The 25,928-nt window shown below is 38.8% G+C and overlaps 2 protein-coding genes across 2 annotated transcripts in view; one reads left to right on the plus strand and one right to left on the minus strand.

Annotated features, from left to right (window-relative positions):
• Nucleotides 1–9,257, plus strand: part of LOC118420025 (relaxin receptor 1-like) — a 25,898-nt gene extending 16,641 nt beyond the window's left edge. Inside the window, exons 7-19 of the mRNA XM_035826731.1 lie at nucleotides 173–244; nucleotides 631–702; nucleotides 1,046–1,120; nucleotides 1,749–1,817; nucleotides 2,211–2,282; nucleotides 2,656–2,727; nucleotides 3,023–3,094; nucleotides 3,681–3,752; nucleotides 4,098–4,327; nucleotides 4,729–5,352; nucleotides 5,768–5,944; nucleotides 6,682–6,747; nucleotides 7,848–9,257. Of these exons, the coding sequence (XP_035682624.1) occupies nucleotides 173–244; nucleotides 631–702; nucleotides 1,046–1,120; nucleotides 1,749–1,817; nucleotides 2,211–2,282; nucleotides 2,656–2,727; nucleotides 3,023–3,094; nucleotides 3,681–3,752; nucleotides 4,098–4,327; nucleotides 4,729–5,352; nucleotides 5,768–5,944; nucleotides 6,682–6,747; nucleotides 7,848–8,047 (1,873 nt within the window). The 3' untranslated portion in view covers nucleotides 8,048–9,257. The remainder of the gene's footprint in view (nucleotides 1–172; nucleotides 245–630; nucleotides 703–1,045; nucleotides 1,121–1,748; nucleotides 1,818–2,210; nucleotides 2,283–2,655; nucleotides 2,728–3,022; nucleotides 3,095–3,680; nucleotides 3,753–4,097; nucleotides 4,328–4,728; nucleotides 5,353–5,767; nucleotides 5,945–6,681; nucleotides 6,748–7,847) is intronic.
• Nucleotides 9,258–9,631: 374 nt separating this feature from the next.
• Nucleotides 9,632–25,928, minus strand: part of LOC118419078 (arf-GAP with Rho-GAP domain, ANK repeat and PH domain-containing protein 1-like) — a 50,170-nt gene continuing 33,873 nt past the window's right edge. The window contains exons 21-51 of the mRNA XM_035825358.1: nucleotides 25,486–25,522; nucleotides 25,260–25,300; nucleotides 25,097–25,124; nucleotides 24,894–24,937; nucleotides 24,354–24,474; nucleotides 23,976–24,043; nucleotides 23,656–23,738; nucleotides 22,939–23,013; nucleotides 22,313–22,405; nucleotides 21,753–21,852; nucleotides 21,477–21,560; nucleotides 21,171–21,227; nucleotides 20,940–20,988; nucleotides 20,712–20,784; nucleotides 20,497–20,572; nucleotides 19,970–20,060; nucleotides 19,574–19,651; nucleotides 19,103–19,237; nucleotides 18,590–18,710; nucleotides 18,384–18,468; nucleotides 17,990–18,073; nucleotides 17,573–17,650; nucleotides 17,293–17,361; nucleotides 16,757–16,990; nucleotides 16,255–16,293; nucleotides 15,709–15,843; nucleotides 15,185–15,312; nucleotides 14,791–14,854; nucleotides 14,427–14,510; nucleotides 13,915–13,977; nucleotides 9,632–12,427 (exon numbers count right to left, since the gene is read on the minus strand). Of these exons, the coding sequence (XP_035681251.1) occupies nucleotides 12,344–12,427; nucleotides 13,915–13,977; nucleotides 14,427–14,510; nucleotides 14,791–14,854; nucleotides 15,185–15,312; nucleotides 15,709–15,843; nucleotides 16,255–16,293; nucleotides 16,757–16,990; nucleotides 17,293–17,361; nucleotides 17,573–17,650; nucleotides 17,990–18,073; nucleotides 18,384–18,468; nucleotides 18,590–18,710; nucleotides 19,103–19,237; nucleotides 19,574–19,651; nucleotides 19,970–20,060; nucleotides 20,497–20,572; nucleotides 20,712–20,784; nucleotides 20,940–20,988; nucleotides 21,171–21,227; nucleotides 21,477–21,560; nucleotides 21,753–21,852; nucleotides 22,313–22,405; nucleotides 22,939–23,013; nucleotides 23,656–23,738; nucleotides 23,976–24,043; nucleotides 24,354–24,474; nucleotides 24,894–24,937; nucleotides 25,097–25,124; nucleotides 25,260–25,300; nucleotides 25,486–25,522 (2,601 nt within the window). The 3' untranslated portion in view covers nucleotides 9,632–12,343. The remainder of the gene's footprint in view (nucleotides 12,428–13,914; nucleotides 13,978–14,426; nucleotides 14,511–14,790; nucleotides 14,855–15,184; nucleotides 15,313–15,708; nucleotides 15,844–16,254; nucleotides 16,294–16,756; nucleotides 16,991–17,292; nucleotides 17,362–17,572; nucleotides 17,651–17,989; nucleotides 18,074–18,383; nucleotides 18,469–18,589; nucleotides 18,711–19,102; nucleotides 19,238–19,573; nucleotides 19,652–19,969; nucleotides 20,061–20,496; nucleotides 20,573–20,711; nucleotides 20,785–20,939; nucleotides 20,989–21,170; nucleotides 21,228–21,476; nucleotides 21,561–21,752; nucleotides 21,853–22,312; nucleotides 22,406–22,938; nucleotides 23,014–23,655; nucleotides 23,739–23,975; nucleotides 24,044–24,353; nucleotides 24,475–24,893; nucleotides 24,938–25,096; nucleotides 25,125–25,259; nucleotides 25,301–25,485; nucleotides 25,523–25,928) is intronic.

A 25,928-nucleotide genomic window follows, 5' to 3' on the forward strand; every position in this document is an offset into this window, starting at 1 on the left:
CAATCCTGACATACAATGTACATTTGGAAAAGATGGGTACAATGCACAATATGAAACAAGCTGGGGCTACAAGTCTATTTTAATGTATAGTATTGAACATATTTCGTTGCTATATAGGCCTGTGTACTACCAGATACTAGTATACATTTTTGTGTGGAAATGTACATTGTAGGTATCTGGACCACAACCAGCTGCAAACGTTGGAGCCTGGTGTCTTCAGCGATCTCTCCAATTTGGAGTGGCTGTGAGTGATTCTTCCATATCTTTTTCTTTCAGTGTTAGAAATATTCACATATACATGTGTACGTAATTTAATTCTGGTAGAATATGGTGGCATAAAGTTTACGAGAGATAAGACCTTTTCGTACGTACCATGAATATAGGATCTGGGATTGTGTAAAATTAATCGATGCCATCCAATCATCTTTATCGCTATAGGTGCAAACAAAGGTCTCCAGTTAAGCTGTGCTTATACACTCATGTTCCTAAAACGGCAACCTCCGATTTGTTCAATTTTGTTAAAAGGTTTTAAAAATACTATACCAAAGAAGGATATCGGAGTAATGTGTTTCTGGTTTTCACAGTGAAATTTCTGTTGTGAAAATAACAGTCATATTTCTTTTCTTGCAGATATTTGAACAATAACCAACTTCGAGTTCTCAATGCCCAGGCGTTTTACGGACTCCATAGTCTGACATGGTTGTGAGTTTCAATTACGATCTTTAGCCGAGTTAATTGGAATTGTTATCGCTAGGATACAGAATTGTAGCTGTTCAGTTGTTTGCATGACTTTGATGGATATTTTAGAGCTGATACTGTATGTAGTTTGGCGTCAGTGTTCTTATCGTTTAACAACACTCGACTTCGTTCCACTTCGTTGCTAGCCCTGTCCATATCAGTCTATTGGTTAATCCCAAGATTTTGTGTAACGTCATAGAACCTGTCTATCACATGAAATACGGTTTGTTCGCTGGAAATCCACTTTAATGAAAAGGTCAACTAGAGACATCTCAATCAGTATGACTCGTTGGTTTGTCCATTCCAGGGAGCTGAGATGGAATCGCATCCATACAGTGGTCGGAGAGGGCATTTGGGACAACATGCCTATGCTGGGAATTTTGTAAGCAAAGAAGTACTTTCTGTCAATATTAATGTCATTCTACTATCTATGGTTATTATAGGCGCTTTCGTAATGAAATAAAGACTAGCACAATGAAACTACAGAAGAACTAACACCCCTATTCCACTAGAGTAGCGACCTCTCTGCGACCGAGCGCTCAACGAATTCCATAGATTGAAAAAAACGAAGCTTTTCACGCTTTGTATGTTTTCCTCATCTTTTCAGTATTACCTTTGAAAGTCAAGAGTCCTATAAATCTAAGGCCGTAACTAGGTCGTGGCAAAATCGCCGTCAAGTGAAGTAGTGGCCTAAATTCTAAGACATCGGAATCCCATGGAAATATCCGATAAAGAAATCACAGAGCACATTTAATTACATCCACAATCTGCCTTCGCCTCAAGCGTACGTCATGTCGATGATAATCACATGTAGTCGCATGACTCTCCCCTAAAGAAACTGCCTGTAGATATTATTGGGTAAGATATGAGTTAGTCATTGAGAGCTCATTTTCCTGTCATAAAGTATTGTAACAGGATGCTGTGTGATTGACATGACTTATGCGATATGTTCAGATTATTACGACGTTTATTAACCATTTTTGATATTAAGATCTTCATTGATTTTATAGAGACCTGGAAAGCAACCTTCTAAGCTCTCTAGAGATGTTCAGAGGATATCGAAACTTTGCTGCGACACTGTAAGTATTGTCATTCATAGTTCCTAGATACATTGCTATCTGCCAACAAAACTACATGTACAGCTAGCATTTTAAGTACCTACTGGTTGTGTAAAAAGAATTCTCCTATATCCTATGTTCTACCAACCTGATGAAACTATTTTCGGAAGCATGAACATGTGGTGAGCTCAAAGTTTCATACAGTTATGTCTGGCAACACCATGTACATATATGTATGTGCTCAATTGTTCCTCGTTTTTTCTTTCCTTAAGAAAAGTTCTGAGTTCTTTAACAAAGTTCGGTAACCATTCGATTCATGAAGTTGCACAGACGGGTTTTGTCAGCACGTTGCCTTTTTAGTAACGATCGTTTGATTGGTTTGAACGTTAACCTTGAAACGCCTCTCTATTGTAGATTCGTGAGGAACAACTCGATCGAGGTCATTAATGACCTTGCCCTGGCTGAGCTCACGCAGCTCCACGGACTGTAAGTGCACAGGAGGTTCATTATATTCTTCCGCCAATTTTCCGTAACACGAGCTTGATAAATCGTACTTGCCTGACCTAAAGGCCCGTTTCCAACTGTGCGCTGCCGGGGTTCTCAGTACACAAAGCAACGGAATGGTAACATTCCCGAACATACCTGATCAAAACAGGAACCCAGCTTCTAATGACGTACTTCACTTGATTGGATTCGTGGTAACTTCGTTTCGTAATTACTGACATGATGTTTCAGCGTCTTACCTAACCTTAGTGAGGTCGAAAAATCGTTAAATGATTGGAAAGAAACGCCGGCAGCAAATGGTATTGCACAGGAACTAAGAACATGAAAACACACTTTCATCTTCTGCTTTTTTCAGCGACCTGTCAGAAAACAAGATCGCGAAGTTCCCAAACGGAGTCTTCAGAAATCTGTCAGCCTTAGACTTGCTGTGAGTTCTGTTTAGGTTACTCTTTTCTAGTATTCTTTGTTTTCTTAGAAGTTTCAAACGTATTTGCTCTTTTCACTTACATAATGGACGATACCACTTGAGCTGGTCTAAAGCAGTTCTTGTAATGTGCAAAGTGCAATTACCGGTTGGTCAGCTTCGACATATTTAAGGTGCTCTTCATCACAGCTAATTCGTATCACGAAACTATGGTCCAATTTGAGGAGGTCTTCTTCACTATTACCAACTATCTAAATGCTCTTCTACTGAAACTAGACAGTTGTTTTGTTTATTTCAGGAACATATCCTTCAACCCACTACAAGTTCTGCAGTGGAACCTATTTGACGGACTTGAAAAGCTCGGATCTTTGTAAGTCTTACAAGTGTTTAGAAGCAGTTGCCTCCTTAAACGTTTCCCTCACGATTCCTACTCAAGCTCATTTCGAGTAGCAAGTTTTGCTTTAGGGAGAAGAAGGCTTTTTTACTCGAAGGATAATCGTCTATGAATTCCCGAGTGAACCTCTGGCTCTTCGGAAAAAGCAGAAAGGAAAACCCTGACTCAAGTAATGGAAACAAAATGGCCCCCTCAGGTTCCAAGCATGAAAACCTACGCATGCACCAGTCACGAGGGGACTGTACTTTCGCTTTCTGGACATAAAGTTAACGTGAAATGGATTAAGTTTAAAAGGTTTTCCATGTCCTGTATCAGAGAAGGAAGTAAAGTAACGATTAAAGAAAGTGTAAAATCTCGCTTCCTCCAATTAGCAACGCTACAACGCCAACGGTACTTTAAGTGCTGGTACCAAACAACAGGGTGTTAGACGTGCACTTGTTTTCAAAACTTCCTTACTTCAGCAACAAAACTCACCATTTTTAGTTTTCTAAAAATGATACTTCAGCTTTTATGCTTATGAAAAAGTAAATATATCATATAGATATACTATCTTTCCCGACAGAGATCTGAGGGGAATCGTGGCCCACAATATGTCATTTCGCCTGTTCCGGCCACTGCGCAAGTTAGAGCACATGTAAGTGCGAATCCTTCTGTCGAACTATACACTAGATAGACTGTCATGCGCTGATGATCATAGAACAAACTTTGCCTGTAAAAAAAATCCACAAAAAAGCATGAGATAGTTTTGAAGACCTAACTCCGGAATCTATAGTGTGTTTCCACCCACGTGACTGTGACGTAAGTATTGTGACGTTGCCGGCCATATTTGATGGTTAAACCCGAAAGTTGCAAGATCAGACAAACACATAACAAAGTGTCTTTTGTTGCCATAAATGACTTTTCAGACATAGACTTTTCACCATATTGCAACAACAAAAGGATACACGAAGATTGACAAGCAATTGTTTGGATTCTCTAGATACTTCAGCGAGTTCCGTTACTGCGGGTTCGCCCCACGCGTACGCAGATGCACACCCAACACGGACGGCATCTCAACGTTTGAGAACCTCCTGGCAAACTTCGTACTGCGCATGTCAGTTTGGGTGGTCGCCATAGTAACCTGCGTCGGCAACACGAGCGTGATGATTGGACGATCCATCATGAAGCATGAGAACAAAGTTCACTCTCTCTTCATCAGGAACCTGTGTGGTAATTGGCAATTTTTAATCATTCATATCCAACTATCAAGTCGCCATGAAAAAAAAGTTGGACTATCTTTCAACACAAGAGAACGAAAACACTCCATTTTTAACCAGACCTCACGTTTTCTTCAAGATATAGACTGACCCGATTGCACAGGTCACGTGCTTAACGGAATTGTGACGTAAACATAGGGTCAAAGATGACTGGAAGTTGGTATCGTCCCCCGTCCAATAGTTCAACTTTTTCCATACTGTTATGATGTACCAGCATAGTACAAATGAGGCTTCTTGTGAAATGCAAATAGTGTGTTAAAATGTAAATTGTTGAGGAACATTTTCTTATATTCCAGCTATAAAAGAAAGGCCCATATATATTTGATAGGTACTTATGCACCGTTTTCCTTCCAGCCTCTGATCTGATCATGGGCATGTATTTGCTCGTCATTGGAACGAAAGACTACATGTACCGCAACGCCTACAACGAACACTCGCAGCAATGGAAGGAGAGTCTCGGCTGCCAGGTCACCGGCTTTCTGGGCATGCTGTCCGCTGAGGTGACCGTGCTGCTCCTGACGTACATGTCCGTGGAGAGATTCCTCTGTGTGGTGTTCCCTTACCGTGACAGCAGACCGAACGTCGGACAAGCAACCGTGATACTGGTCATCATCTGGCTGAGCGGCGCGGCGTTGTCCATGGCGCCCGTGATGTCACCGGGGTACTTCGGCAACTTCTACGGCAGCAACGGCGTGTGCTTCCCGCTCCACCTACACGACCCGCACGGTGCCGGCTGGGAGTACAGCGCCTTTGTGTTCATGGGCCTCAACTTCGTGTCGATGATCATCATCCTGTGCGCCTACGCCGGTATGTTCATCTCCATCCAGCGTACACGCCGCTCTATCGGCTCCCCGCTGTCCCTCCTCAGCGACATGTCATTCTCCAAGAGGTTCTTCTTCATCGTGCTCACGGACTCCCTGGTCTGGCTGCCCATCACCATCATCAAGTTCGCGGCTCTGCTGGGGGTGCCGATTTCAGGTGTGGGATCTTCAAACAGTTGTGAATGTATTGCTTGCAATAACTCCTTGACATTCCATGTCCACCAGAATATATTTCCTATTTCCATTAGACAATGGCCTTTTTAATGTATTAATCACACCTCCTATACTCATGCACACGTCATTATTTGCACGTAATGAGTAGGTTAATGATACAGTCGGACATAATCAGCTTTCCCTTCAAAACATTTGCCTTTTTAAACTGTTTCTCAGCTTATATAATTATCACCCGGACATCAGATCACTCAATGACATACAAGAGTGCATACCTGCAAAAGTGAGTGGGCCATTAATCCTAAAAAAAGTCCAAATGATGAGATGTAAGAGTAGACAACATTTTTGTAGTGCAAGTGTGTTTATTTATGACTATCCCTCGTAAACTTTGAACTATACAGGTTCCATGTACGCTTGGATCGTGATCTTCATCCTGCCGATCAACAGCGCCATCAACCCCATCCTGTACTCCCTCACCACACGGACCTTCACCAACATGCTCGGCAACCTGGTGGAGAAGAGCCCCTGCTGCGCGAGAAAAATAAAGTCTGGAAGACTGCGGCAACAGAAGGAAGAAGGTGAGCGCCTTATATACCCTTCTTGATTCATATCGATAGGCTACTAGATGCTGTTTGAATGCATTTTCAAATAGCTTTCGTTTCATTCATCAGATTGGTAGAGCGATTCAACATAGTTCTAGTCTTTGCTCTGATAAAAACAGCAGACAGGCGTCTAAAATGTCGGTAGAGAACAAATATGGTTGTTTACATGAGAAAACTATGTTGAGATGTATGTAAAATAAAATCTGCCTACGTTGACCACTAAAGGCACTTGAAGAAAATGGTCACAGTAGACGGTGTGGTTGCTATAAACAGGATTCTTACAGCTAGGGTCAATTGGAAAATAATCTATGGCACCACAGAAAAATAATGTGATCACAATAGCTATATATACAAAATAGTCCTTATGCCAAGTGGTCAACATGTATATTTTACTGTATGTCATTTGTGTTTCAACCAATGATATATGTTGTGTTTCAAAAATTAACCAATGTCTTGTTGATTTATGACTGACAAAGGTATACGTACAATGGTCTGCCTTACTTACTTACTGACAATGATGTCAACATTCTGCCATTAAACATTGTCCAATCTTGAAAAACGGCTCAGGCCGAATGATGTATCAAGGTTAAATAAAGGTTAAAAAAAAATACTGATCTACACTTGTCACCATTATCAATAGTAATAGATAATGGGCATACTTTTGTTCAGAATCGGTTGCATCTAACACAATTTATCCTCTTGACTTCTTCCAGCATTTTCTGGTGCCACTTACACCACCGGCGTGGCGTCTGTTCTTCGACCAGTGAAATGTTTCAAAGGTAACAAAAAAGCAAAAGCCATCCTCACTGTAATCAGTGTTCATAGGTGAAAGGTGTCGGACATGATATGGGACCGATTGTATACGACAAATATTTCCTTGTTTGACATCGGCGGCCATTACGATATGTTCTCCTTGCGATCCAATTTCCTGCTCTGCTGGATAGATGAGTTTGTGCCTCTACGTGGAGCAGATATTGACGCTGACCCGAGGTTCGCCGGTCACACTCAATCACTGGTACTAGCAGAAAGTTGGCGGCTTGTAGAAGAACAGGGTGTATCACACCGTTTTCATATTCTCGGCCAGGAAAGTTCTGGCGTATCTCTTATCAAAACCGTCATAGTAATTATAGCAGATGTAGTAAATTATACCACCCTCACTTGATTTTATGGATGTCATCCACCCGCCTGTTGATTTTTGTCAGTTTTCGAACAGAAGAGAAGTTATGCCAGTTTGTTACACCATCTTTTGAAACTGGACAGCATAACGAAGTTACCTCCTGAAACAGTAGATATAGAAGTTAGTTCGCTTGACCTTCTTTTGAAACAAAACAGCCTACTTAATCTACAAGTATGCGCAGATTCAGTGAAATATTTTGATTTGTCCTGAGTGACGGCCAGGCATATCTAACAGCCTCTTACCCATGTAAGCAGATTAACAGTCGTTAAAGGGAAAGTATATCTTTACCTACTCAGCACATATAGGAAGTGATGTTTGCATGCATCTAAAACGTAGGTGGACCTTTGGCGGGCGACCAAATGCAAGGCGCGTTACTAAAGCTCTTTGCGTGATGCCTAAAACCCAATCCTTTTTATGCCTACTCGTGTTTTATCTTAAAATTTTAAAGGTCATTTTAAATGTACGCGAAGGCGTCTGGACATGCTTGAGGAAGTGTTCGCGGACTTTAAGCACTATGTCTTGAATATTTTAAGATTTCCCAGTCGTGTACCTTCCATGTAATAGAACCCCAGCTGTAGTACCGCTCCCGGCAGATTCAAATTCATTGCGCGTAGTAGATATGTGACATTTTGAAAGTTTAAAGTCGTATTTTCTCCGTCGAACTGCAAATAGAAGGCTTAACAGCAGATTCTGTCCTTGTAGTGAAGCGGTCATCAGAGACAGAGTTTTCCATGTCAACCGTCTCCACACCGATCTGCTCCGAGAACACGACCAAGGCCTTCGTCAGCACCATAGAGATCCCGGATGTGGTACACAGAAGCTCCACCCTCAACAGCGTGCCCGAAGTCCCGTCTCTGGAAATCTCCGGCAAAGAATCCGAGACAGATTTGGACGAGTCTTAGGATATAGGGGACTGATGATATATTCGATTATTTATATACAGTTCATGAAATGACGTGGTAATCTGTTCACCCATGTTGAAAAATGTTGTACCAATTTAAAGTTGATGTCGATACATTGTTTCTGAACACAGTGATGGTGGTACGTATTTGATCTGTATTAACGCCACAGTACTTTACCATGTGATAAAAATTACAGTCAGTTGCTCTCGTCTGTTAAAAGTTGTAAAAATCACAAAGACGCAGTGTAAATACCTTTTGGGATGTAAATTAGCAAGGGTTGAGTATGGTATGTGTACTGTGGATTCTGTGTCCAGTGCGTATAACCTTCAGGCACAATGTGATCATAATGAGTAATACTGAAATGTTCGCCGTGGATTTATGTTCGCGGTTTTGGCGTTGGCCATTTCACAGCGAATTTAAAACCACCGCGAACATTTTTCCAGGGCATTAAGATACTACAGTGCATGGCGCTACCGCGAAATTAAAACCACCGCGAAAAGTCCTTTTTCCCGCTACCTCGAAATTAAATCCCCGCGAACTTAAATACATTTACAGTAGTACCGTTTCTGTATTCATCATACAAAGTGTCAATGTGACATATGTTTCAGGGCAACGGCCACACTACGTACTACATACATACAACTTGTTAGACATTAGGAGCCATGCTATTTGCAACAGACGTTGAATTGTTTCAATGAAAGTCTAGACACTGTGAGATTCAAAATCCGAACTAACGTGACGTACTGGGATGGCATAACAGAGCTGGTCCTGGTTTTGCCATATTGAATTTTCCAGCATCAGATCATCAATACCTTTTCCGTCTACAGGAAGGAAGAAGTAATAAATCTTGTATTTGATGTATTTTCCAGTAATAATGTATCTGTGCTTGTTTTGTAAAAAATGGACCATTGGTTACGTACATACGGACTGAGGTAAACTTTGTTTATGGAATATAGGGCATTAACTCCGATGTACATGTGTTCATAGGATGCGAGGTTTACCTGAAAGGCTGCTAGGGTGGTAATGTACATCTTACAATTATGTATTTAATTGGGAATTCACTTCTAATCAAGCCTCCTTCATGTGTAAGTACAAGTAATAAAGGTCTTCCCCTGACAATAAAATTGATTTCCCCGCCAACTCCACGGCGTTAGAGTCATAAATCGTTTCCTTGTTGCTTCTCATTGCAATGACATATTCTGGGCCAATCAGCATTAATGTTGCTTAGACGACAGGTGCATTCTGTACACAGCTCAAAAGCCCCGCCTAACGGGTAAAAGTATCATTGCAGGAAAAACCAACATCACACAGCGGTAAATATTACTTGAATCGCTAGGGGTCCTCACTGACACGTGCAGAGGATTTGGATGATTTACATGTAGTTGCATTCATCACTGAAATGGTTTTATCTAACGAGCACCGACGGCTTTGTATCTTCCTGAGAGGGATAGACTGGCCATAAAAATCCGCCGAGACCGAAGTCCAAGTTCAGACAGTCTACTGTGAAACTATTCAGATGTCTTGAAGAAAAGGCCAGCACATCGTTTCCAGTAAACAACAAGAAAAAAAAAAGATACCACAAAATGTACAAGGTATCATTTATTTTTATAAATGCTGCATATTGAGCTTGTAGAAAGTACTTACAGCTGACTGTACAAGTTTGCACGTCAGTAAGTCCCATCTTGGCAACCATACATACATGTATACATGTCTTACACTTGTTCCATCCAACATGTACCAAACAGATTGTACTGAAACTTGCTAAAATCCATTGAACTCTATCAAAAAGGAACTAAACATCATCATAACCAACATTTACCAGGATATCAGAGCAAAGACATACGTACATTCTGAAAAATTAAATCATTAATTTTAAAGTTCACATTTAATAGCGCCTTTTATCATAGAATAAGTCTGCATTTCCTAAAATAAAGAGCTTTTTACATTAAACTTCTGTAAGAGAAAGAATTCAATCATTGCACAATGATTTGATTGATTAGCAAGATAATATGAACAAATTTCCACCTGAAGAAATGTAAAATTCGGTATAAGGACATATTTCTGATCGTCAAAGCGTTTATCAGCATATTTGGCGAGAAGTATAGCTTACAAACATGGCACTGTCTTTCTGACCATTGCTTCCGCCAGTCAATCTTCAGTTTCAAACAAATATGGACATTTATCACGATCATATCTGACACACTATTAATCAACCTTGCCAAGTTCTGACTGCATCGGAAATGTCCTTAAATTTGAAGATGTCTCATGCTGTTAATTAAGGACTCTTGCTCTCTTTCTTACACCAAATAGGGATACACCAAAACTTTAATCTTGGAGTCATTTTTGATGCTCAAAGAGCCATTGTTTTGTCATTGTATTATGTAGTTCCCATTTCTACAGGCATTCATGACTTACACCAATGTTTGCTTGTCCAAGCTATGTACAATTAAGCCTGAATGTTTCCTCATTTTCCTCACAAACTCTTGGAGGGAAATGCTTGCTGTTTGCAATAGTAATGTTGTGTTTTTATACAGTAAGGGTTGCTATAGTGTAAGTGCTACCAGGCAATGCCATCTGATGTACTTTTGCACCTGGCAATGAAGGGAACATATCTACATAAGATTTCTATGAAGGAGGGTTGACATGAGACATGCCATGTGGTTCCCCATCACACGTTTGTACCGCATATAATTTCTACAGATCAAAAACTGATCAAAATGTACCAGTATATTACTCCACCGCTGTGACATTGGCAAAATCCATTCTTGTTTCTGTCTCACATAAAAGTATTGCAGGTGGCATAGCCTGATAGCTATAACATTGTTAGTACTGTCTATTATACAAGGAGAATCATGTACAAGGATCTACAATGGCAGTGTTGCCTAATTTTGGTTCAGAGGTGAATAGCCTCTAGGTCAAATTCACTAGGTGTTCAATAACAGGGAAAATTGGTGAAATTTGCTGACTATGCTCAAAAGATAAAGTAGTATCAAAGATTGGCAAGAACTTTCTCGTATGCTGCCATGGCATTATGTACTACACAGGGCTACATCAATATCATTTAGAACATACTGAACTACGACTAGTAAAGACTATGTCTATAACCAACCTATCATGACCTAAGAAAGAAAGTCTTTGCATACTGAGATAACATCAAATGTTAAGTCAAACTATGTTATCTTATGATTGCTTGATGAAGCCAGCTGCTCTCAAACAGAAATAACATTATTTAGTAGACAATTAAGTCTCTTATTTGCCTTAGTTGCTTACTCAAAATATTGCTTTGTATGAACCCCAAATGACAAGGAATTGCCTTAGAAGACACTACAACTGAAAGATTTGATAGAAAAAACAATGTGACAATGAATCATCTTGCTAAATGGACCTTATCAACTACTTTCTTTCTGCTTGTCAAGGGTTTGAAGCACCACCTAGCATAACTCAAGCATACTGCAGCAATGTATACAGTAGTCATGTTTTGTGACTTGTATACAAATGCTACAACATGTATGTAATGTTTATTGCTATTTCATTGAAAATGAATTCATTCATAAGAATTGAATTGAAAGTGTTGTATGTAAAAGCTTACTTGCTAAATATCGAAAAGTAAGCATCTGATTGTCTAAAACTCTAAAAACATCTGATAATCAAAATGACTTTAGTTTCCAAAGTAACGAATGCACAGCAACAAATTGAATGCTGTAGGACAACATGAAATGCTCAAATGACAAATACTGAAACAACTATTGCTTATAGAAGTTCTATACATATACAAGGCATGAAACCAGCATGCACATAGCGTACAGAAATCATCAATTCATAAAAACATATTCTGTTATTAGCTGCAGCTTTTTTATTCTGCCGAAAGAAATATGACTCTGTCAGCATGAAATGATTACAAGATTTGAATTCCTTTGCTAAAGCAGTCAGCTAGAATTTTTTTGAAAGTCAAGCCTTTAGTTGCATAAAAAAATTTCTGACAACTTTACATGGCCTGTAAAATAAGCATTGAATTCATATCAACATAAACCATCATATTCATAAGTCATTTTATATCAGAGTCCCCCAGTTAGATTGAAAACAAGATAGCAAAGCACATTTACTTTGCCATAATCTGACAGAATCAGAGTTAGAATTCTATATTGGGGTGGGGGTGGGAGTTGTGGGTCAAGTGTATGTTACAAGGTCTGCACCAATCAGAGAGCCAGTAACATTTTTGTCAGATCAAGGTTACCATACAACATATGCCCCCCTCCCACCCTAACTTCCTCTACATGTTGTGATGACTCTTTGTCTTCAACTCTTATCCAATGATGGAATCCTGGAGCTAATCTTCTTGAATATGGACTTTGACCTTGTAGGGTTGGGTGGAAGATCAGGCTGGAAAAATGAAGAAGAAAACAATCAACAACCTTAATTCCAGATGAATATTCATCACCAATTTTAGATTCTTTGTGATCGAAAAAAAAATGTCTTTGCAGTTTCATTTCATGATTTTGCTGAAAATACCAGACAGCTGATTCACATTTAACAGATGTTCCTTACCAGATACAGGGATGGATACTGCTTCATGACTTCTTCAGCTGCTATCATTCCTTCACAACAATATTTGAAAGAAACCCTTCAAATTCAGGAACATATGTTCAAACCATATATGGAAAAATTCCAATGCATGCATCCTTCTTTGATTACGACACATGCTTACTGATTGGCTGTTGCTAAATTCACTGTGATTGGCTAGCAGCTGGACTCTCTAAGAGTTGGGTCAATCCTCCTCTGTATGGAGAGTTTCTTCATAAGCTCTGACTGGAAACCTGCCGGTACACCCATAGGGCTGTGTGGCTGGTAGAGAGGACAGAAGAAGAGTAAGAGGGAGGAATGATGATCTTCAATGATCAACTTCATAGCATAGCAACACACACACACATGTCACCAACAAGAAAACACACAGAAAAATTAGTCTAGGACAGTTAACGTTAAACAACTTCATAAAGAAATCCAATTCTGTCAAGCTTGATTGATTATGAAGTTACCTGTTAGAATTTGAGTAACTCAAAGTTATAACATTTCAACAGTACATGTAATGTTATATTACAATACTAATAGATAGACATATATAAGAATTACACGAAGAAATTTAAAAGTAATGTGACTTTAAAGCAGTCATCTGATAGAAAAATAGAGAGAATATTACAACTGCAGTGCAGTCACAGTATTTATAAGCATGGCCTTCAATCAGGAGAGTTCCAGTTCCATTCCATGTTAACCATTGGCAAATGCGATACCAGCAAATGCAGAAAAAGATGCAGAGAAGTTTTCACACACAAAGGAAGACGAAGCAACCCAGCACAAAGTAGCAACCCAGGCTGAAGTAACAACCCAGCATAAAGCAACCCAGCATGAAGAATAGCAACCCAGCACAGAGTAGCAACCCAGCTTGAAGTAGTAACCCAGGATGAAGTACCAACCCCGCACTCAGTCCCAACCTTTAACCACACCTCTACTTTCAGCACCATGAAAAGCCTTGCATGTCTGTCTCTAATGGGTGACTTAGACACCATCCATGATCATAGAAACAAGTATGTTTAATCAAATTGGGAGTTACATTTGTTTCACTTTGTGAACATGAATGCTCCAAATCGATTTCCAAATCGATTTCAAATGACCTCATGAGAAAGTCAATTCGTTCCAAGCTACCTCTTGGACGTGGTTTAATGCATTTTAGAACCTAACCAATTTGTTGGTAATCTTAAGTGCAAAAGGACTGGAAGCTCAGGGATTATGACGTTGTAAATCCTGGTATGTGTCAGCATGGCAGCTGTGACATCACATACAAACACCCCATTGTCACCCATACATGTACTTACAGACGGGGGAGGGTGCCTGCCGCCTGTCCTGGAGGGGTTGATCTGTGTCCCGTAAGACTGGCTCTGTTGGAGGAAACATCAGCACATTAGTCAAACCAGTAAAGAATTACCATGTAAATGTTTACATCAATGTAAGCTGGCAAATAAGGTGGTCTTATTGTTGTTGTTGAATCAGAATCAAAAGGTTCTGGGTCCAAATCCCTAGCACTAGCAGGTCCCTATGTTGTAAACTTTATACCTATTTTCCCCACATGGGTGAAAATGAGTGCCTAACTTTGATTAGGAGCTTCCTCTCAGGTGGAAGTTTAAGCCAGAGGTCTCATGTGTCTGGAGACCATTTTAAAGAACCAACCACATTTACCAAAAAGAGTACAGGCCTATCTGAGAGTGAGTGTATCAAATGGTACAGTCCAACTTTACACAGCCTGTACAAAATGGTGCATAATGCCCGAGGGGAGTTTACTGGTAACAAAAATGAAACAAAGAAGCACAAAGCCTGTTATCTGACTTACCAAGGCTTCCTGTGAGTATCCCGGTGCTGCCGCATACAGCGCCATGGGAGCCAGGGGGGTGGGGGGCTGCAGACCCTGGGGGTACTACAACACAACACGTTCATATGAGTTTCCCACAGAAACCTCATACATATGACAAAAGATTCTATTCAGATGTAGAGTGCAGTACAACGAATACAATGTATGCTGTATTACAGCAGATGATCTAATTAACTAAGTATTCAAAAGACCTTAGCTTCATACAGTGGTATGTACAGAATATACAGAAACCACATGACTTGGGACAATGAGATATTTTCTACGTGTTACTAGGCACAGAGCTTCAGAACTGAATGAAACTGAAAATGAGACTTTGCGTCAATACCTTGAGCTTGAGAATGTGACAGACCCATTTGAACATCTCCTCCTCACTCTCACAGCATGCAGTTCTGAAAAGTGAAGACATTCAGTTTAAGTTTCTTAAGTTCTTACACTTAAATTACTTTAACCTCTGTCTTTCTAGTTGCTACCAACACATCGTTTTACACAGCTGTATCCAATATGAACATATTCATACTTTGTACCCCGTACAATTGTTGTGCAATTAAGTTATATATAAAAAAAGTGTTGTAAATTCAATGCTTAGAACAAAAACTAGCTGAATGCCTGTATTTTAAGTTGTTGAATTGTTGGTGAACTCTTGGCAATCCAGTACACAGTGTCTCTTGTAATTCTTAAATTGCACAAGGTCTAACATTTCTATCAAGTTATTGTGTTACCTGGTGAGAGTTTCTCCATTCAGGACCACCGTGAAGCCAAACTTGGTGGGAGGGGACTTCTTCTTCTCCACCCCCACATAGATATTGAACCCTTCCACTGGCCACGCAGCTATGGGCTTCTCTCGGGACTACAGTGAGGGGAATGGAGCCTCAATTAGAGTAAAGGTAGACCTATAATTACCAAATTTACTACCTGACACTTGATTTTCCCCAACTCATGCACATTCCTGTCACATTGTGGCCTTGTGACAGCAGATTTTGCAATGGTCCTAGAGTTTGAAAAGAAGTCCATTGGACAAAACTTTGTCCCATCTAAAATTTATGGTGCACTCTTGTCTTTAAAGTACTGTGGTTTTGCTATTTTAATTTTCAAATTAAAAGATTTCACATTTGACATATAAAAGAAGAGCGGACTATGCATTTCTTAATATGTATATTCACACTGACATGGCCTGACCTTCTGTACTGCAGACTACAACAATCAAACTACAAAAAATATGCAAATGTACAGATAATTTGCATACCTTGGTGTCCTTATAGTAACTGAGCCTTCCTCCACTGACTTCAAAGAAGTACTTTTCAAAGGAGTATTTGTTGATGATCTTCCTCCTGTCTTCACAGTACTTCAGCTGGCACCAGGGTGTGGGATGGTTGATGGACTGAAATCATGGAAAATATCCATCAAAATCCAAACATGAAAAATTCTAGTACTTTTAATCAATTAAATCAATTTATTTGCAGATGTTTTAGAAAATATCAACTGATACCCAAATTATGAATACATGTATGTGTGCCTGAAAATATGTCTTTCTTTGAAAATGCTCACCAAATTGTTCATAACATCATTGGAAAAAATTTAAATTAGACAGCCACATTGATTGACTTGCTCCTCAAAGGGGGTTAATTTTCCACCAGTGTTAACTGTTTGATAACTTAAAGGACAACAAAAGGATTGATATATTGAAGTGATATTAGTAAGTGACATTTGAATCGGAGATGTGATTAATATCAGTAACCAGATCAAGACCCAAGATTTTGTTTATCATTGTGACATTTCAACATGTGGCTACCTTGGCAGAGGTTTGTGTTGTCTTTGTACTGTCTGGAGTCTGAAACAAACAGTCACTTTATAATGAATGGTATTCTTCAACAATGATGGTTTCCAATGTTCCCCATTTATTCAATAGGCCCGACCTACCCTAGAAAAATCTTCCAACCCTAGCCTTTCTTTGGGGGTGGGAGGTGGGTGACAGTAGAGTCACATAGTTTCCAGTTAGAATATTTATTCAGTCTGATTCCTATTCAAGTAAAAAAATACTTCTTGCCCTATCTATTAAACGATAAATGTTTCCACAGATTCCTAACCATGATGCACAAAATATATGTTTTACATTAAAAATATAAGTGTCCTCATGCATTTCAGTTTTAATTTGTCAAACTGTACCCTACTTTTTTCAGGAATAAAACAGGAAACACAATATATTTCTTCTCATATATGGCCTTCCCAGCTATGAAAACGACCCAAAATTGTTGCACTTTGGCTTTAAAATTTGAACTCTAGTTGTGACTCACCTCTTCCATTTTCTCCAGAATGAAGTTGTGTTTCATACACAGATAGTTGGCAGCTGACCCGCTGTGGTCCTTCCAGCTCTCCAGCACGGGGAACACTCTCTCCTCGTAGTGCAGCATCCGCTGAAGGTCTCCATCTCCGATCACCTCAAACAGCGCCCACGTCCTGTCTGGGCGCAGACCCTTCAGTGAGATGATCTGACTGCACAACTGCTCGGACGTGGAGTCGGGGGAAACCTGGGGAATCCATGCATATAAAAAAGGATCAATGTCTTGAAGAACAAACAGCATTTTATTTGATGTGATGAATGAAAAGGTTAACGTTTTAGATCTTAATAAGACATTTAGTACAATGTACAAAATGTATATGCCTAATGGACATACTGAAACACTTTTCAAGACTTTGTCTTCTTGTATTGAACAACCAAACAATTTGTTACGAGTACATGAGTGCAGGGAAACAAAATTTACGACTGCTTTCAACCTTGGCCTTAATTAGTATTGAAGCTGGTATGTAGCAGGTTTTACTGGATTCTCACCTTGACATTGACTCTCTGCCCTGTCTTGTCCTCCAAGTACACCTCCATCAGGATGTCATGAGTCTGAGTCTGTTAAGTGAGGGAAGTAGAAAAATGATGTCAAAGTTGTGCTGGTCACTGGCAGTGCTTATCATATTGGTCAATATACAAACAAACTGCTGAGTGTGTTCACGTCTGAAGTAATGAGAGTCTTGGAAGGTGATATTCTTGGTACACAGCACCATATCCTAGTCTGTACTAGACTGACTCAGAGATGAGTAGATTTACAAAGTTCACACACCTGCATCTGCTGAGCCTCCATTAACATCTTCATCTGTCTCTGGATCTCCTTTTCCTTTTGTATCTCACTGTCACTCACCTTCATTGTATTTAAGAAAGAAGAAAGAAACATAGTTTTCTTATTTGTGTGTCTTATTATGGAGTATGGATTCAAATGACACTGCAGTAGTCTACAAAGGCAATACATAAATGTCAAATATAGATATAATATCTGGTAGTTATGCAGTACCTCAGAAAGTGGCTAGGGAGCCAATAATTGAACTTGACCTTCTTTCTGCTGCCCCTACCTTCCTATGAAATATCATAAGGACCTATCCACAACTTCTTGAGTAATGCTATTCACACACAGACAGACAGACACCCACAGACAAGCACCACTTAAAACATAATCCTCTTGAAAGTAAAAGGATGTCCTTACATCAAACAGCCAGGCATAGTAGTCTATCATGTATCCGATGGTCTCAATCTCCTGGTTGGTTCCCCCAAAGCCTGGTGCAGTAGACTGTAATAGTGACATATTGCAGATGAATGTTCCAGTCAAAAACAAGTGCAGTTTGTCATCAAGAATTTTCCATTGGAAACATGTCCATGTGAAATAAACATTGTCAGTAAAAACTTGAATCAATGATTTTGATATCTGCACCCTTCCTTTTTAAATAAATCACCTCTTAAACTGACTTATTTTTCACTGATAGTGAACAACTAATAGACCAAGTATATTAAAGTTCTCCTTAGCAAGCAGATAAATTTGGTAGCTTACAATAATTTTCATAAGCAAGTGCCAAGATGGTGTCAGAAGTGGGATCACTTACCATATCACTGGCCATGAGTGTTGGACCAAAGACAGCTGACAGATTCGTGGATGTCATCAAGTTGGACTTGGAGTAATCAGACACACTGGAAATATTTTTAAAAGAGAAAAGGGTTTATCATTAATGTCAATCAATTCTGGCTGTAAGTATCAAATAAAACACCTTTAAGTTACTTGAAAAGTACTAAAGTTTGTGTGACCTCTGACCTTTTGAGATGACCAATCATCTTCTTGAGAGTGGCATAGTTGATAGGATGTTGGCCCTGCAGCTGTTCCAGGTAGTACTTGAACCAGTTCAGCTTTGCTTCATGTTCTCTCTTGTCATAGCCTGGAGGAACAAAATTGTAAGATTTTGGAAACAAGTAGCAATAATCTTTAGTTTGATGAAATTTCAATAACAATTTTGAAAGAAACGTAAAAACAACTCAGTGCCATGTCAAATTGCAGTTTTACAAAACACTAACCAATACTTGTGCAGAGTGATACAAAATGTACATAACAGAATGGTGGGAGTTTTAGCAAAGAGACCTCTTCTGGGATAGTGTTGAACTAAATTAGTGGGAATATGGGTGAATATGCTAGGAGATGACAGTGAACATTGGTTTAGAAGGCTTGTGGATATATTCAGAAGGAAAGACCCGTTGGTAAAAAGTTACATAAAGCTGTTCTTGTATAAGACTGTTTTTAAAAAAAGAACCTACACTAAAAATTGACACCTACCAGCCACTTCTACCCATTTGTCGTGCAGTTCTTTAGTCAGGAGTGGATCTTCCAAGTTTCGGAAGTATCTCTTCAGACAGTTGGCCACATCATGCACAGAGTGATCTCCCAATTTCAACCTCACAGACCTCGCATCTGGGAAATTAGAACATGTCCAAAAAAATGGTTAGAAGTGGACAACAGCACAGAAAAAAATAGCTGGAAATCTGCTATAATCTTAGCTTGTCATTGGATGTACATTTGTGAGACAGGGAACAACATGATTAGCTAGATTGTTAGTGAGTTAGTTAGTGACTGAGTGTTAGATTTTGAAAAGTTACATATTGAAAATAGAATTATCTGTCTTTGACCACACTTTGATATGCATAATTATGAATGTAAGGATCAGTTTATCAGAAAATCAGTTTAACCAATAACATGCTACCAATCTTATCATATGAATGGTCACAACTAATGAAAGGCTAAAGTCACCTGTATTGAAATCCCTGAGTAGCTGTTCGATCTTAGAATGGGTCCCATTGAGGCGATAGATGCCTTCTGCCTGTAGTCCTGGAATGACAGAAGAGGGAAAATTCTGGGAATATTGTACTTTTTCAAGTTGTTTCTGACAAGAAAAACATCAGTGGATACCAAGATGTTTTTTCCCAATCAAGACATTAAACAAAATTGCTTCGGTGACCATCTGTCACTATCCTCATATTAACTGGTACTATTTCTTATTGCAACCAGATGTTACTGCTAAGAATGCCATTCCAAACATAAATATTGGCATTTATCTCCATTGCCAATGTTATGAAATCCATCACAGTATGGTTGCAAGACAATAATGTATAAAACATCCACATTATCTTGTCTAGATGTACCCACCATGAGTTGTAACAAACTCCAGACATCTGTCTACGATGACTGGAATGTTCTCTGATGTTAACTGCTGCTCCTGGAGATTGGTTCCACCCTCCTAATAAAATGTAGACAAACAACAGTGTTTAAAACAGTTTCCCATAACACTAGTCACACTTTTTCTTGAAACTGGCAATACTTCTATCAAACAGCAGGAAAACTGATCTGCCAACTTGAAGTATTACATAATATTTTGGTCAGAAATATGTCTGGTATTCTCTTGATCATTCCATCTGATTTTAGGGCCCAGTTAAGATTTGCGGGTCACTTACATGTATCTGTTTAATTTTATAAGGTAGAATTTCAGGCAATAAATATACTCAACTTTCAGGCAATTTTGAGATTCTTTAAACTCCTGGCTATCAACAACTATGATCAAAGCTCATCGACTGTGTGACCGTAGCTTTATAGCAAAACATTTAGCACCAGTGCCAACAGCTGAAAATGATACACTTAAGGGTGGAAAATTATTCCTAAAAAATAGATCTACTCACTGTGCTGGCTTTCTGAATAGCAGCATACCAGTCATCAGTGTCTTTCTTCCCTTCTCCTTTCAGACTCAAAGCAGGCCTGGAATTAAATATATAATAACATAAAGAACAATTTAACAGCATGACAACTACAAATGTACAGTGAAGATTAGCATTTTCTTTTAATTAAAAAAGTTTAAATTCTTAGAAGTTTATTTGGTAAACTGAGATTTTCTCACCTGCCATGCACGACTACAGACATGTAGTAACTCTTGTCAGTCAGGTCCACATTAAGGGTTTCTGTGTGCTGACCTTCAAATGCAACAATGCCAAGGTCAGTGCAAATTACAACAAAAACCAAGTATACAGTTACACATCAACTAAGATTTTTACATATGAGTATCCAGCATCAAAAAATAACCAGGACACCATTCATCAATTTCTTTTTTGAAGGAAATCATACTTACTCAAGGTAACCAGTTTCCTCAGATCAACTGTTTCAATGTCCCTGGAACTCTGTAGAAAATAAGGCAATATCTTATCAATTTAATTGAAAATCTTTAGTATGACCTAAAAACATATCATTTTATACATATATTGAGCAATACCTTTATCCTTCTTACGTTTCTCACAAATATCACAAAAATACAAGACTGAATCCCAAAACACCTAAGTGACATGTTGACTTTCAAACATACCTTGTTCCAGTAGTTGAGGCATTTCCCTCTCAAGTTGCACCAAATACTAACCCAACTCTGAAAACAATGGAAAGTGTCAGCCAATCAAACATCTTAATAGACCAATGAAAAAAATGGGAAAGAGAAGAAAGAATAGACTTCACTCAATTTTTGTCTCTTGCATCTAGCTCAGCATTGTTTTCCCAAATCCATCAACTTAAATTGGTGTGGCAATATCAAGCTATTCTAAGTTTTCCAAGGGAAAATCTAATACTTCATAAACACCATCATTTCAGCACCAAGGAAAGGGCCAATGTGCTTCCTTACCAGGCTAGTGGAGTCCTTCATGTACAGGTAACCCGCCCTGTCAAAATCTCCCATCTTGTCCACAACTCCTGGAGGTGCACAGCACTACAGAGAGGAAGAGAGCAAAAAGATTCTTATCAGTTCCCAAGATATATCATTAATATGACTTTTAACCATTTTCTAGCAATAGGTATATGTACGTACATGTTGACAAGAATGTTATTTCTTGGCATAAATTGTAGCATACATATAATAGTTGTTTGAACACAAATCGTCTAAAAGCTAAAGATCACCCACCTTAGCAATGTTGTGAATCCATCTGACCCTGTCTTCTGGAGTATCAGCACAGAACATGTACTTCTTGTCAAATGTAGACAACTCAAAACAGTTCACAAATCTGCAGAAAACAAAAAGTGATATCTTTCACATGCCAGTAAGTGAATGGTTTGTCCTTTGTCTCTGCTGCATAGTTGGTGTTACGATGAGAGAAAATCATGAATCCCAATTGCAGCTTGTAGAATTGGCAAATTTCAACTACAGGAAATAATCAATGTATATCTTAAACTACAGTCTTGCACTGTTTGCAAACGTTCTGGTATTTTACACATTGTCGACCATTTACCTTTTTCAAAGACAATTTCTGGGCTTCCCCTGACTGCATTAAAATTCACTTCACTAAACACACACATAACCAAATAAAGGAAGAGAGTCATGTCTATATTTGCGACTTTCTAGAGTGAGTCCTGGGGTGACAGTTACCAGGAAGGAAGAGTTTATTCTGAAAAGCAGTGCTCTTTTTTTAAAACAGGACAGCTGAACCTTGCAGCCCCACCAAAGGTCAAGGGGTAAAGGTCAACCTGTCCATGTCCATGTCAACCATCTCCGTATTCTGGGGTGGTCTCTTTCTAGATCTCCTCCTAACTGATTGTCTAATCGGATTCCGTGATTGTCTGAATAGTTGTAAAATAAAATAGATTTAGGAAGACAGACAGACATATAGACAGGGCAGGACTGGTCCATGACTGGAGAGTCGCACAAGATAGAGTCACACAGATATGAAAAGTTTACAAACTCAGAATTACTCATGCATTGCTATTGTAATATTGTCATCAACCAATTGAAAGCATGCATTAGTACCATTTTCCTTGCTTCTAACTAACATATTGTGACACACGGTATGAAAATAGATTTGCCCCATTCATGCTTCTTTGGGATGTAGAACATACATTTGTTTTTGTCAGGGAGAGAGGATGGTCATGGGCAATTTGGACTGAATACTTTGGCAATAGGAATGAACAATTGCTTTTTTTTATTCCTACTACAATAGTCTATAACAAAATGCAAATGTTATTATAATATTGGGTAAAGCAAACTTTTTTTACAAGGCAATGCCATGATCAATGTTTAGAGCGCTTGAGATCACATTTTACCAAAAGTGCAACCCTTGACCATCCTCTGCAAATCAACTTGGCCCCATCCTTACCGTTTCTTATGATTGTCTTTATCTGACGCATCTGGTTTATGAAGGAAGTCCAGTTTAGACTTGTGAGAGAAAGAGCTAAAAGAATACATGTACACGCAGCATCAGCAAAGTCAGTAGCTACAGGCTGGCAAGAAATTCTTACCACCAGAAAGAAATCAGTCATTTTATGAGACATCAATCAATTGAATCAATCAGCAATTTTGTTAAACTTTGTAATAATTTTTTTCTAGATGCTCTGGTGGTAATGCAAAAGCAGCAATTTAAAAACACATGTACGCAATTCCATAGATGACATGGAGCAGACAACATGCAGAGGGGACCAAAACGACAAAACATTCATATTGCTGTGTCCAGTTCACTGATGGACATAACATTTCCATCAGGTACATGACCAATCAGCTGGATTCTAAAGCAAAATATGAAACAAAATTTTTTCTTGAATTTTTTAAATATCTACATGTACATGTACAGCAAAGACATGAGTGCATAGCATCACATTAGTACCACAAGCACACCAGAAAACCCTCTTAATAGACACAAGTCAGAAGATGTTTGTTTGACAGATACTGACAACAAGATATTTCAAGGTTAGCAAAATTTCAGCAAAGAGCACAGAGATGAGAAAAGAGTTACAAGTCATGCAAATCTGATGTGCTCTCAACCAACCCTAGACTTCTAGACATTTTGCACAGATTTGTGATTCTGAATTATACTTACCCTGACTTAATGGTCACATCAGGGTTGTAGTAATGCAGACAAAGGATGTCTTTGGTCTCAATCATGTTCTTAGCTTTCAGATCCTGTAAAATAATAACATGTGGTTTGGTTACCTAATTTTGAACAAGAAAACTTTAAAGCAACAAAACGTCTTGTGATGGTACGCAAATGAATTGTGGCAGTGCATTGAATCTGCATCTGCAAATCAAGTTTGTAAGAAATAGCAGAGTAGCACCCATTACAAAAAGAAGAAGCTACTCAAGAAACCACACCTCTAACACATATATCTACCATGGCCAAATTTGGTCATTGCTTCTTACTTTGTCATCAGCATAGTAGCTCAGCACATTGTCCTCAAGAGTGCACCACCTCTTCTGGAAGTCCCCTACTGCAGAAATGACAAAGCACAAAAAAGGATACTTTATATTCACTAACTGAATCTAACTGGCATTTTTTCCAAGTACTGTGGAATCTGCTTAGTCACTTACTGTAGTAGTATTTAAGCTCTTAAAGTTACACATAGAAAATGACATCAAGAACTACAAGTGTCATACATTCTGCAGGGCAGTTTACCCAGGATACTGTAAATTTGTACCAAAAAGATTTTTCAAATTCAACTGTGTATAAGAGACATACAACAAGTGACTACAAGACCTTAGGTCTCAAGGCTACAGGTGTATGGGGAGATAATCTCCTACCTCTGCCTATCAGTCCGTCCACAGATGCGTGTATGGTGCTCCGGGAGGTGTGGCCAGTTTTGTGTAACCAGCCCTTCATGGACACCGGCTGCTGAGGGATGGGGTCTCTGTTCTCTGCATTCTGAAACAAGAGTTTGAACATCTCATGCCTCTGTGGAATATTGTCTTGTTTAATTGTGATTCATTGCTTAATCACTTAATCATCTGTCATTTTATGTTCAATGCAACTGGTATATTCAAAAGGCATATTGAATGACAGAAAATGATCAGTGCTTTAAATATGAACACACAAGTACACAAACACTGAAAACAAAAACTCTGTACATGTACATGAGCTAAAAAAATATAGTGTTTGTTCTGGCCATGTGTACTAGGGGTATAGAGTAGTAGAAAAGTAGAGAAAACATAATGTCAGCAGTGTACATGTACAAAAAGCTTAACCCTAACCATGATACTAAACAACTTTCTTTAAGGTATAGTGCTAATGATGATGGTAGGGTGTCTATTATCAATTATAGTAACTCATTCAATTATACTTACAGAGAAGACTGTGGAGATGCTCGTCTTGCTCTCTCCTGAGGAATCTATGGATTATATAATTATAAGGCCCAAGGTTATTTGATATATTGGTACTTATACATGTAATCAGAAAATTTAAAAAATGCACTAAAAAAGAGGTAAAAACTAAACAACCCCAGCGGTTTTTATGTGAAATGAGACCAGCTTAGGTGTTTGGCACTTACCTGATGCTCCATTTTGCTGTAGAAATTCCTGGAACACAGCAAAAATAAAGTTGAAATTCTGAGCATTACTAAATAGATATGGTCATAAGTACATGTAATGAAGCGGTGACTTGCATGGAGCTTCAAATTTTTCACAGAGCAGAAGTAAAACAAAACCTCTCACCTTTTGTAACACTCTGTTGGCACTTTCTGCTAGATGGCATGCTGTTGACATCGATTATAACACTGTTAGCAACTGTGATTAAAACTGAACATTCAACTGATAAAACAAATAATCAATTTTAAGTTTCTGGTTTCTATCCACCATGTATCATCTCCAATGAATTCATAATAATGTATCATCTCCAATGAATTCATAATACAGCTGGTAGTAATAGTAGTACACTTACGCTGTGGCTTCTCTGGGTCCCCTGTTTGACAATCAACCTATAGGATAAACAAACAAACAAACAAAATATCACCAGATTGGTCAAACCTGTAGTACTTTTAAAAGATAATGCTGCTAAGGCCATGAATATTTCTGATCCTATGCATACATGTGGATAAAAGAATGGCCTTGCTCACTTTAATCAAATTTCAAAATATTGTACACCATTGCATTTTGGAAAATCCATCAAGTAGAATAGTGATCTTAACACATTGTTGCGGCAGTGCTTCAATCCAACTAATTGTATGATCCTGATCTTCAGATTTTTGTCCGTCCCACTTATTGTTTAGGAGCCTACAATAATTTTCATCCATGAGGTTATGAAAGGGGTGACCTTGTTGTCTGTCCTAACATTTAACTCATTGACAAGCAAATGTCCATCCCAGGATAGAGGGATGGGCCTTA

This window comes from Branchiostoma floridae, chromosome 7 (genome assembly GCF_000003815.2).
Source record: "Branchiostoma floridae strain S238N-H82 chromosome 7, Bfl_VNyyK, whole genome shotgun sequence".
NCBI lineage: Eukaryota > Metazoa > Chordata > Leptocardii > Amphioxiformes > Branchiostomatidae > Branchiostoma > Branchiostoma floridae.